Genomic DNA, 12,505 nt, shown 5'->3' with positions numbered 1-12,505 from the left:
TTACACAATGAATTGCCACGGGTGTCTCAGACCAAGAATGCTCTTTGCCTCAATGGTCATAACTCCAAAAGGGTTTCATGAAGCTAATTAATGGATCCAATTGTTTCCAAAGCTAAAGCATGAACCCAAATGACAAAGACTGGACAATCAGATTTAATCAGATCCCTTCCAATGAACTGGTTTTGTGTATCCATTCATTAATGACATACTCTCATGGGTACGTTTTACAGAGACGATGTAGTTTTCAAAACTTTACTCAAGAACACTTTTTTTTAACCCTTTTTTTTTCTCAACGCGGCTCGACACCAGTACTTACCTGAACATGATTCGTCTCTGTGACTCCAACGCACTCGACGAAGCTTCCCTTCTGGACACCATTTTATATCGGTCTCGTGATGGGACCACGCCACATTACAGGTTTATGGGCTTTGTTAACCACACCATGGGAAATGGTCAGCGGCTTTCTGATGATCCCTGCTTGGCATTTAAATGTCCTGCTGTCTAACGATCCACTGGCGTGGTCTCAATTATTGTGCATTCATTGGGATTTTTATGCTGAATCCACACAGTGATCATTTGGTCTAGTTCATGGAAAGAGGGGAGTGTGGGGGTTGGGGGGGGGGTCTCTGCTTTACAAACATTTAAACATGAAATCATCCCATGCAGTACATAAAAGCATCAATTTTTACTTTGATAATAAGCTTCGAGAATGTGAAATTCTGAACCTAAATCTCTTAATGTGAGTTAATATCCTGTTTTGCACTGTTTAAATGCCATTTAAAACACTTAAGAGCGATCAGGAATGTACGAACGCCTACAAATGTATTATCGCACCATTATGGCTTGTACTCGGTGAGACTGGCATTGTTATTATTTGTACATTGTATATTTAATACTGCAGCATTATACACCAATTGTGATTTCCTCGCTTGCTGTTGAATGCTCTCGTCCACACGAGAGCAAGATAATAAATAATGAACTACAATGGCATTCAGTGGAGCGCATACCTCCACCATGATCAACAGTTTGCATTTTGTATACAACTGAGCAGCATCAACCAAAATCTAATCGACTTGTTCTTGTCACCTAGCCAACTCATCCACCAAGTTTTGTCAAACTCATCCACAACTTTTTAAAATATCCTGTTAAATATAATTTTTGACCCAATCTCACAATTATGATGAATCGCTTCAAAAAAATTCAATCAAAATTAAGAAATGATTTTAAGTCATATAAAAAAAAATCCTGAAGTTTAGGACCATTTATGCACAATGTCTTACGCACCATCTTATTTTACATGTCCAAGTACTGCCAAATGGAAAGGTTTTGAAAGTGGCAAAAAGCCGATTTGTGTTCTCCAGTGTTGAAGTATATAATGAAATTGAAACAAGAAAAAGAGCAATCCGAGATTGTAGACCCCCCCCCCCAGGACTTTTTATGCGTGGTGTTTGTGAACTGGTATTGCAAAATTAATGAGACATAATGAGAACTGCCACTTTATAACTGCTGGCAGTGACAACCGGGTACCAAGACGTCCCACTTTGATGCAACCCCGCTTTGATCAGACACTTGTCCCTTACCCACGACGTTTTTTTGGTTATTATTCATTTGAATTCCGAACGGGATTAAAACAAATTCAATTCAAATCAAATTGAAGACCAAATAGGACAATTCCATGGTCTCGAATTGTGGTAATCAGAAGGAACACAAGCAAGCAAAAAAAACAGATGAAGTCATCAGGAGGAACCTGGATAGGATTCACATTTCAGCTGCTACTCCTCTACCCTCAAACCCATTCAGGTACAGCTAAGTGAGCCTCATTCAACCCCCCCCCCAATCAAAAAAATAAATAATTCTGGCTGCCAGACCATGTGTCCACTCAAGTTGAAATTTAAAACATGTATTCTGCATCACTACTAGATCACAATTGTAAAGTTTCATATCGATTGATTAAGCGGTTCTAGAGAAAACATTTAATATTTTTCTTGTATCAAATATGGCTGCCAAAGCATGTGATTTATCAATTATTTCTTAACCTTGTACATGCATGTCTTGGAACATTTGTGTGAAGTTTCCCCTCAATCTGTCCAGCCGTTCTGGAGAAGATTTTTAGATGTTTAAGGATAAATCTAATATGGCTGCCAAATCATGTGACCTATGATGTCATATGTGTGAACCTTATGTTCCTCATGGATAGGCGGTCATAGGTGTAAAGTTTCCCCTCAATCTGTTCAGCCATTTTGGAGAAGATTTTTGAAGGTTTTTAAAGAAAAACAATATGGCTGCCGAATCACGTGACCGTTGACATCATCAAAAAAATTTTGTGGACCATTTTATTTTATCCCAAGATGACCCTCAAAATGTTTCATACTAATCGGATGTGGCGTTCAATACATGCAATTTTGACGTCATAACGAAGGCACCTATGACGTCATAAAAAAAATATATATCACTCATTCCCCATGAGGAGTACTTGCTATGTGTCAAGTTTCAACTTTTTCCCTTGGTGCGGTTTCATAGATACAGAGGTCCAAAGCTTTTCCATTTTTCCAATGTGGCTGCCACATCACTTGACCCATGACGTCATAATTATCATTTAAGCATTTTACATGAGAAGTCGCACGAACAGAGAAATTTTTGTCTCGATCCAACAAGCGGTTGCGGAGAAAAACGCGAAAGTTCTGTACAGACACACAAACGGACCCAAATGTTTACCCTCCTTCGGCGAGAGTGATAAAATGGAGACTTTAAAGGTCAGAGAAGAAAAACATCTGAAAGTTTGTTGCTGTAGATGCAGTGTCTTATACAACTGTGATGTAACCAAGTTTGAATGTAAAATGTGTATTCATTTTCTGCCCATGTTTCGCCTCGTATTTATTTATGCTCCGCCCATGTCTTTATTTAGGGCAGAGGTCGGCAACCTGCGGCCCGCGGCCAAATGCAGCCCGCAAGCTCCTCCCGTGCGGCCCGCGGCGCCTTGTCCGGATTTCCATTAGGTGCGGCCCGTGAAACATTTTTCTGAACCGACGGCAAATTTAACATTTGTGGACATATGATTCTTCCACAAATATCACAGTCTCTGTACATCACAATAAATTATTTTCGCTTCTAGTCCACTTAACTTGGTCTTAAATATTTTTTCGTTTTTGTTTCAGATGGCTGAAGGTCTTAAGGTTCAATTTACAATTACATTTATTATCATTGATTTTAGGTGTGTTTGTTATTTTTTTTCGGGTTGGGAGGGGGGTGCGGCCCGCGAGGTGGCCTGAATGTGGCCCAGTGGCCCACGGCCTGGTTTAGGTTGCCGACGCCTGATTTAGGGGTATGCATAGTTATGCTCCGCCCATGTGTCAGTCATCTCCGTTGCAAGTGGGGAGATGTGTGTTGCCCTGTCTGCCGGGATGTGTGCATGTATCTGGAAAAGGCACGGTTTTTACCGACGCACTTGGAGCGTTTTAAATATAGAAAGTGATTTAAACCTCTGCATTGCAAATGTTGATTAAACTGCCTGGAGCATTCGTATTGGAGAATCGGGACACATCGGCTGTTCCAGGATAACCACATTATTTAACACTTTACATTAGTTCTTCGTGCCTGTTGTTTATGTCGTTTATGACATCCTTAAAAACAGTAAGTTTCCTGTTTGAAATTATTTTCAATTTTGTTTGACTGCCAGGCAGAGTAACAAAAAATTATCTCGCTTCTCTCAAACTTTGATGTCATAGGTCACATGGTACGGCAGCCATATTGGATTAAAGTAAAAAAACATTGGATACCTTCTTCTCTGAAACTGCTCAATGAAAAAATTGACTTTGCAAATGTCGTATATCGGGTGATGACAGATGTCATCAGTGAAGTGGTATTCTAGCCATAATTAGTTGAATCTAAATCCTTCTTTAAAAAAGATGAAACTTCATATATCTGATCTATGACATGAGTGAGGAATTAAATTTATGACATCGGTCACATATTGGATTGAAAATATAAATGGAAAAAATCTTCTTCTCCAGAACTGCTTCACAGATCGATGCGAAACTTCATACATATGATTGACTAGCCATTGGAAATATCGTTTGAAAAAAAAATTCATATTAATTTTCATTGATTTAATTTAGCCTTAATCTCCACAAAAGTGGTTATCTGTCCTAATAATCAATACACTAATCAATAAAGCTATGGATGATGGCAATGTATGTGACATGATACGGGGAAATGGGCGATAATAGTAACGTGTTCAGTTTACGATGAGACTTTAGTTCAGAGTGAGTGTGCGAGTCAAGACTTTGCACTCTGCCGAGTGCCGTTCTATTTTCTCCTAGTCTCCCTCTATTTTGTCTCTGAACCCTGCTGTTGGTGTGCCCCCCACTCCCCCATCTACTCTTGCTTTTGTTCTGTTGCGTCCTGATCCATTGCATCTTCAAGCTAATCTAGCCCTCCACGAGCCTTGATTTTTATTTTCATTTTTTAAACACCCGTCTTAGGATGCTGAGAGCGCAGGTTCAAAGGTGATTGCAGCAAATGTCAGTTACAAAATATAAAAAAATATTGGTGCTGATTTGTGTTACCGAACATCACTGTTCACTAATGTCCAATAATTGTACAGTTCATGTAGACCGATGTCTTCTGATATCCTTGTCGTTCATGTAAAAGTACACTGATGTCTCCTATGGTCTTTGTAGTTCATGCAAAAGTAGGCCACACCAATGTCTCCTGATGTCCTTGTCCTGCACGTCATAGATGTGTGCAAGCTCCTCCATGAACTGAATGTGAGATAACTTTAATAATATGCATATTTGTTGATGTTCAAAGTTGTCTTTTAATGAAACAATCGAGACATTTATTTAATTATTTGTACAAAGTTGAGGCTCGTGGAAGAGCTAGAACATAGAACAGATCAGGACATGGCAAAACAAAAGGAAGAGTGAAAAAGGGGTGAGGGGGGGGGACACACCAATAACAGGGATGACGGACAAAACTTGGACAAATAAGCGATGTGGGACACAGGTTGGACAAGATGGACACAGAAGCAAACTATTTGGAAGGAAAAACTGAAAATTAGGAAAGAGGTGGCCTTGGGGGTTCGGGGGGGAGGGGTGGAAGATTATTGTTTTGGATGGAGGATAATTTGAGATGGTTGTGAACAGCTGTCTTCAAGACCTGGAGGGAAGAATGGAATTGAAGAGGAAAAGGGTACATTTCTCTGATTGTGGTGAACCGATACATTCTGATTTGTGAAGCATCAGTTTTGTTTCTATCTCATATCTTGTTGGTTCTCCTGTGACAGAAACGGAACAATTCCTTGAACCTCAAAAGGAGATTCAGAAAGGTCTCTCTTGACATACATACACATATTGCTTTTGACGGTCTGGTGTTGCTTGACGACAAGCGTTGTGCCAACAGCATCTGTACCATATTCACAATTGGCTTGTAGTTTTCCTTCGCACACCCAAATGATCCATCACTTTTGGTGCCCACTTTAATATTCTCTCCTTGTAGTTATCAATCTCGCTATGGGGTAGCGTTCATCTCTCCTTTCCTGCAAAACTATTTACAATCCTAACTGGTAGGTTTTATTTTATCTCTTAAAGATGAGTCTCTCTCTCTCTCTCACTCTCACTCTCACTCTCACTCTCACTCTCACTCTCACTCTCACTCTCACACTCTGTGTATCACTCTCACTCTCACTCTCACTCTCACACTCTGTGTATCTCTCACTCTCACTCTCTCACTCTCTCACTCTCTCACTCTCTCACTCTCTCACTCTCTCACTCTCTCACTCTCTCACTCTCTCACTCTCTCACTCTCTCACTCTCTCACTCTCTCTGTGTATCTCACTCTCTCACTCTCTCTGTGTATCTCACTCTCTCTGTGTATCTCACTCTCTCACTCTCTCACTCTCTCTGTGTATCTCACTCTCTCACTCTCTCACTCTCTCTGTGTATCTCACTCTCTCACTCTCTCACTCTCTCTGTGTATCTCACTCTCTCACTCTCTCACTCTCTCTGTGTATCTCACTCTCTCACTCTCTCACTCTCTCTGTGTATCTCACTCTCTCACTCTCTCACTCTCTCTGTGTATCTCACTCTCTCACTCTCTCACTCTCTCTGTGTATCTCACTCTCTCACTCTCTCACTCTCTCTGTGTATCTCACTCTCTCACTCTCTCTGTGTATCTCACTCTCTCACTCTCTCTGTGTATCTCACTCTCTCACTCTCTCTGTGTATCTCACTCTCTCACTCTCTCTGTGTATCTCACTCTCTCACTCTCTCTGTGTATCTCACTCTCTCACTCTCTCTGTGTATCTCACTCTCACTCTCTCTGTGTATCTCACTCTCACTCTCTGTGTGTATCTCACTCTCACTCTCTGTGTATCTCACTCTCTCTCTCTCTGTGTATCTCACTCTCACTCTCACTCTCTCTGTGTATCTCACTCTCACTCTCTCTGTGTATCTCACTCTCACTCTCTCTGTGTATCTCACTCTCACTCTCTGTGTGTATCTCACTCTCACTCTCTGTGTATCTCACTCTCTCTCTCTCTGTGTATCTCACTCTCACTCTCACTCTCTCTGTGTATCTCACTCTCTCACTCTCTGTGTATCTCTCTCTGTCTATCTCTCTCTGTCTATCTCTCTCTCTCTCTCTCTCTCTCTCTCTCTCTCTCTCTCTCTCTCTCTCTCTCTCTCTCTCTCTCTCTCTCTCTCTCTCTCTCTCTCTCTCTCTCTCTCTCTCTCTCTCTCTCTCTCTCTCTCTCTCTCTCACCTCTCTCTCTCTCTCTCCTACCTCTCTCTCTCTCTCTCTCTCTCTCTCTCTCTCTCTCTCTCTCTCCCACTCTCTTTCTCACTCTCTCTCTCTCTCGCTCTTTCTCTCTCTCTCTCTCTCTCTCGCTCTCTCTCTCTCTCTCTCTCTCTCTCTCTCTCTCTCTCTCTCTCTCTCTCTCTCTCTCTCTCTCTCTCTCTCTCTCTCTCTCTCTCTCTCTCTCTCTCTCTCTCTCTCTCTCTCTCTCTCTCTCTCTCTCTCTCTCTCTCTCTCTCTCTCTACCTCTCTCTCTCTCTCTCTCTCCTACCTCTCTCTCTCTCTCTCTCTCTCTCTCTCTCTCTCTCTCTCTCTCTCTCTCTCTCTCTCTCTCTCTCTCTCTCTCTCTCTCTCTCTCTCTCTCTCTCTCTCTCTCTCTCTCTCTCTCTCTCTCTCTCTCTCTCTCTCTCTCTCTCTCTCTCTCTCTCTCTCTCTCTCTCTCTCTCTCTCTCTCTCTCTCTCTCTCTCTCTCTCTACCTACCTCTCTCTCTCTCTCTCTCTCTCTCTCTCTCTCTCTCTCTCTCCCACCTACCTCTCTCTCTCTCTCTCTCTCTCTCTCTCTCTCTACCTACCTCTCTCTCTCTCTCTCTCTACCTACCTCTCTCTCTCTCTACCTACCTACCTCTCTCTCTCTCTCTCTCTACCTACCTACCTCTCTCTCTCTCTCTCTCTAGCTCTCTCTCTCTCTCTACCTATCTCTCTCTCTCTCTCTCTACCTACCTCTCTCTCTCTCTCCCACCTATCTCTCTCTCTCTCTCCCACCTATCTCTCTCTCTCTCTCCCACCTATCTCTCTCACTCTCTCTCTCTCTCTCTCTCTCTCTCTCTCTCTCTCTCTCTCTCTCTCTCTCTCTCTCTCTCTCTCTCTCTCTCTCTCTCTCCCTACCTCTCTCTCTCTCTCTCTCTCTCCTACCTACCTCTACCTCTCTCTCTCTCTCTCCTACCTACCTCTCTCTCTCTCTCTCTCTCTCCTACCTACCTCTCTCTCTCTCTCTCTCTCTCTCCCTACCTACCTCTCTCTCTCTCTCTCTCTCTCCTACCTACCTCCCTCTCTCACTCTCTCTCCTACCTACCTCTCTCTCTCTCTCTCTCCTACCTACCTCTCTCTCTCTCTCTCCTACCTCTCTCTCTCTCTCTCCTACCTACCTCTCTCTCTCTCTCTCCTACCTACCTCTCTCTCTCTCTCTCTCTCCTACCTACCTCTCTCTCTCTCTCTCTCTCTCTCTCTCTCTCTCTCTCTCTCTCTCTCTCTCTCTCTCTCTCTCTCTCTCTCTCTCTCTCTCTCTCTCTCTCTCTCTCTCTCTCTCTCTCTCTCTCTCTCTCCTACCTACCTCTCTCTCTCTCTCTCTCCTACCTACCTCTCTCTCTCTCTCCTACCTACCTCTCTCTCTCTCTCTCTCTCCATTTGTCCTTCTGCTAATGCTAACTTATTTTGTAATAAATCTCTAAAATGTCGTCATTTGACTTTGAAGACCTCATCATGATATGACTTCTCATGAGCAGACATTTCCATGCTGAATTTGAAAGGTAGGAGCAAGTATGAGGCTGACATGATGGCTTACAAGTGTGCACACTGGCGTCTGAGCTGTCTAGGCTGGATTTTAATCCTGACCCAGCTATACACCGTCTCCCAGTGCTAAACATGTAGGGTGATTCAGTGTGTGTCGACCCTTGAATGGATGTTAAACTGGGCCTCCCATCTGCCGGTTTTAGTTGGTGGCCGTGAAAGCTTCCACTGTGTCCTTCAGGAAGAGTAGGCAAGCTATCAGCAGCACCATCAACAAATTATTGTTTTAGCATGCAGGAGGCACTGCATCAGCGGCACAGCTGCACCCCCAGCAAATAATGCTACTTTCAGCCATGTGCTTGCAGCCCACAAATTAAGAAGAAGTAGAAGAAAGGGAGTGATGCCACACAATACACATTTACAGAAGAGAATTGAGGTTGTGACCCCACCCTAAACTCCCCTGTAGTGGGGCAACTTAGCTAAATATAGTATAACAATTGTGCATTTTGTGAGGAAAGCACCAAATTTGGCACACTAGTAGCCTATCATATTATGAACAGATTTGGATATTGGGCCATCTCAAATTCAGCCGCTGATGGCTGTGGCAGCCATTTTCCACTGCCATCAAAAATTTTGAGATGGCCCAATATCCAAATCTGTTCATAATATGATAGGCTACTAGTGTGCCAAATTTGGTGCTTTCCTCACAAAATGCACAGTTGTTATGCTAAGTTGCCCCACTACTGGGTGATAAATCTGTTTTTTTTTTAACTGAATGAAACATCTGGGGTACACCCCAATGACATTCAGCAGTTTTGAACTCATTCCTTACAGTGGTTTAGGATGCATAGAAGACACAAACAAACAAACATGAAAAGACACTTCTTTAATTATAGTGAGATTGTTTTTTTTTTAACTCAGCAACAATAATGATAATAATAATTTATTATTATTATAACAGGTGTGTGCACTCGACTTTGAGCTGTCTAGTCTGGGTTCCAATCTCGACCCATCTATAAACTGTCACCCTAGTGTTTCACATGCACGGCGATATGCAGTACGTCGTGTGTGTGTGCTCATTGGATGGACATTACTCCAGTGGACCAATCTCTCGATCAGCATGCACTGGTTGTTGGTAGAGATTAATGATCCCAGTATCCTACAGTGTGTTTTTTTTTTAAAATGAAGATTAGGGACTCATCACCTCCATCGTGAACAAATTCAGACGAATGTCGAACCTGGCCAGTCAGTTTCATGAAAGAATTGGGCTAAAAAGTTTCCCCGACAGATTGCAGAAGAAGAAAGGAATAATTGGACGAGTTAAAGAATTATTGTTATGATAGTTATTATTGATGGAATGTTGCATCGTGCTGTTTTATGGTACGGACATTGATGCTTCAATTGCACATGAACACGATTGCACAAAACAGACACGATACACAATAACAATGACCTGAACAAAGGGTACACACTATCAATGACCTGAATAAAGGGAACACACTATCAATGACCTGAATAAAGGGAACACACTATCAATGACCTGAATAAAGGGAACACACTATCAATGACCTGAATAAAGGGGACACACTATCAATGACCTGAATAAAGGGGACACACTATCAATGACCTGAATAAAGGGGACACACTATCAATGACCTGAATAAAGGGGACACACTATCAAAGACCTGAACACAGGGTACACACTATCAATGACCTGCACAAAGGATGCACAATCAAAGACCTGAACAAAGGGTATAGACTATCAATAGCCCAAGCGTCCACTCAATAACTTGGACAAGGTACACGCCACAATGACCAATAACACAAATGCAAATGTAATAACATAATAGTTATTATATGTCGATGGTGTGGACTCATTGTGAGAACTCGATTGCTCAAGGAGTTTTTCTTCCCCAACCTTTGCGGTACTAAATGTGTTGTTTACCCCAAACGTGTAAAATACCCTGGATTTAGGTAACTGCCGCCTATTTGTACCACTGTGTTATATATAAAAGGCCGCCGTTTGCTCTGTGTCCACATCCGCATCCGCATCCCTCAAACTAACAGCATCCTCGTCCAACCCCAACGAACAATCTGCCAAACATGACTGCTGGGTAAGTGGGGTGTACGACATGGATCATCTTTGTCAGAAACTGGAAAGGGTTGACCTACTTGTATTGTTTCCATCTGAACAGATGGCTCATGGTGCTGGTGGGAAACAAGGTTCAAATCCCATGTACACTCTACCATTGTCTATACTCTGGTAATGTTGATCTGCAGGTGTCCAGGAATGTCTTTATCCTCTACCTCGATCCTTAGTTCAGTGTAATAATAAATAAATCAAAGTCGTGATTTATAATGTCCGTATTTTGAAATCAAGAGTCAGACGTTGAAACGATGACTTGGACAATGGCTGAAAACCCATCGTTTGATTTCATGGAAAGTTCGGTTATTTTTCCGGCATGAGAGCAGGTTCTTTGTTCGTTTTATATTTATTTTAAAAATGAGAATATTGTTTATTTATTTTATTTTTCTCCACATTGTCTGTGTCTGAAAGGCTGAGGGAGCTAGTGGACTAATAATTATTTGCAATACCAAGCATGCATTTCTTTTTGCACTTAAAAAGATGTTCCCTTATTGATACATTAATCAGGATGTTCCCTTATTGATACATTAATCAGGATGTTCCCTTATTGATACATTAATCAGGATGTTCCCTTATTGATACATTAATCAGGATGTTCCCTTATTGATACATTAATCAGGAGGTGCCTTTTGTAACGAGGAAAGTAAATGTTTTCACTTTCATTTTTACTTAGTAACGACGTTGCCGAGAGCTCTGAGGTTGGTTGTGGCGCTTGCCGCAGCCCCTGCGGCCCATGCGGCCCCTGCAACTATAGTAGTTGCACCTACAGTGGATGTGCCTCCAGCAGCTGCAGTCCCTGCGCCTACCGTCCCTGCGGATACACCAGCTCCAGCCCCTGTGGTTTTCGCTCATGTGGATTTGGCACCACCAACCCAGCTGGTTACAGCAGTGGAGGACCTGGTGTCTACCGTGCCGGCGGTTCCTGTGGTTACAACAGCTGCAACCCTTGCAGTTACCGTAGCTGTGGCCCCAGCGGTTATGGATACGGTAGCTGTGGCCCGAGCGGTTACGGATACGGTAGCTGTGGCCCCAGCGGTTACGGATACGGTAGCTGTGGCCCCAGTGGTTACGGATACGGTAGCTGTGGCCCCAGCAGTTACGGTTATGGATATGGTAACTCTGGCTACAGCACCGGCTGCTACGGCAAGCGCTGCTGGTGAAGCGGTTGGTATGAGCAGTCATGGAGTGGTATCCCTAATGCCTCGCTCCTCAAGGTCCTCGCAACTCCCATCAGCGAGTTTGACTGTCGTCCCTATCCCTATGACGTCATGAATTGAGTTTTGATGTCATGTTTTTGTGTGCCTTCCAAATAAATGAAAGTACACCCTGGATCTCTCGTTTGCTCCTTGGCCTTTTTTGGTGCTGGTCGGGCTGTATGGTCTTAAAGCCTACAGTGAGTGATACCATAAACATCTCGCAATATGTTGCTTTTTTGTCCACCTGTCAAACACCATCAGGTCATGTTCTATCTCATGCGACAGATCATTGGGCTGATCTTTTGTGCCCACATACTGTGTTGAAAGACCAGCAGAATAGGTGAGCTGAAAGTAAAAACACCATTAAGATGGTGATCCCCGTAAATGCAGGAGCTTTAGGAAGATCCTTCAGGGGCATTATCTGCACAGGACAACATTTATATTGATTATTTTGGTGTATTCGATCATGATCGTGGACACGTGACTTCACTTGTGCAGGTGTACAAAAAAGTAACTAGGACAAACGTGGGCACGATAGTTGACTTTTATTGGGATTTCACATAAACTGAAGACAAAACAATGGTGCAGCGCAAAGCACCACTGCACAGAAATATCCACACACAAGATAGGGGTGGAGGGTAAATTATGGATATGGAATTCAGGGAGTAGGAGGAAGGGAGGGTGGTCTTATCCTGAAAATTTCCACGTACAATTTGAGGTTGGGGAGGAAGAGTGGGATTTTCTTATCCTGAAAACCTCCATGTGCAAGTTGTTCTTAGAGCTCACGGGTCTGTTCCGAAATCCATTACCAAGTGTGCCGTGAGTGGGGCCAGGCCGATAAGTGGAGGTCACTTGCAGGTGGTAC

General features: G+C 43.0%; 1 protein-coding gene and 1 long non-coding RNA gene across 4 annotated transcripts in view; one reads left to right on the top strand and one right to left on the bottom strand.

The window, feature by feature from the left end:
- LOC147029762 (uncharacterized) overlaps positions 1-353 on the bottom strand; it is a 14,765-nt gene extending 14,412 nt beyond the window's left edge. Inside the window, exon 1 of the long non-coding RNA XR_015055743.1 lies at positions 317-353. This is a non-coding gene — a long non-coding RNA (uncharacterized LOC147029762). The remainder of the gene's footprint in view (positions 1-316) is intronic.
- The window catches only part of LOC147029761 (uncharacterized), a 52,509-nt gene extending 40,734 nt beyond the window's left edge, over positions 1-11,775 (top strand). The window contains exons 2-3 of one of the 3 annotated variants that reach the window (XM_085873084.1): positions 2,906-2,996; positions 11,118-11,775. In XM_085873084.1, coding sequence (XP_085729210.1) covers positions 2,939-2,996; positions 11,118-11,716 — 657 coding nt within the window. In that variant the 5' untranslated portion in view covers positions 2,906-2,938 and the 3' untranslated portion in view covers positions 11,717-11,775. Of the gene's footprint in view, positions 1-2,905; positions 2,997-9,353; positions 10,413-11,117 lie in introns of those variants that run through there. The other 2 variants (XM_085873085.1, XM_085873083.1) reach the window with 2 other exon arrangements.
- Positions 11,776-12,505: the final 730 nt, after the last annotated feature.

The sequence above is a fragment of the Eptatretus burgeri genome, chromosome 3, assembly GCF_056783735.1.
Source record: "Eptatretus burgeri isolate ZD-2024b chromosome 3, Ebu_testis_v1, whole genome shotgun sequence".
NCBI lineage: Eukaryota > Metazoa > Chordata > Myxini > Myxiniformes > Myxinidae > Eptatretus > Eptatretus burgeri.
Note: the sequence above shows the minus strand (reverse complement) of the source record. Positions and strands in the feature narration are given on the sequence as shown.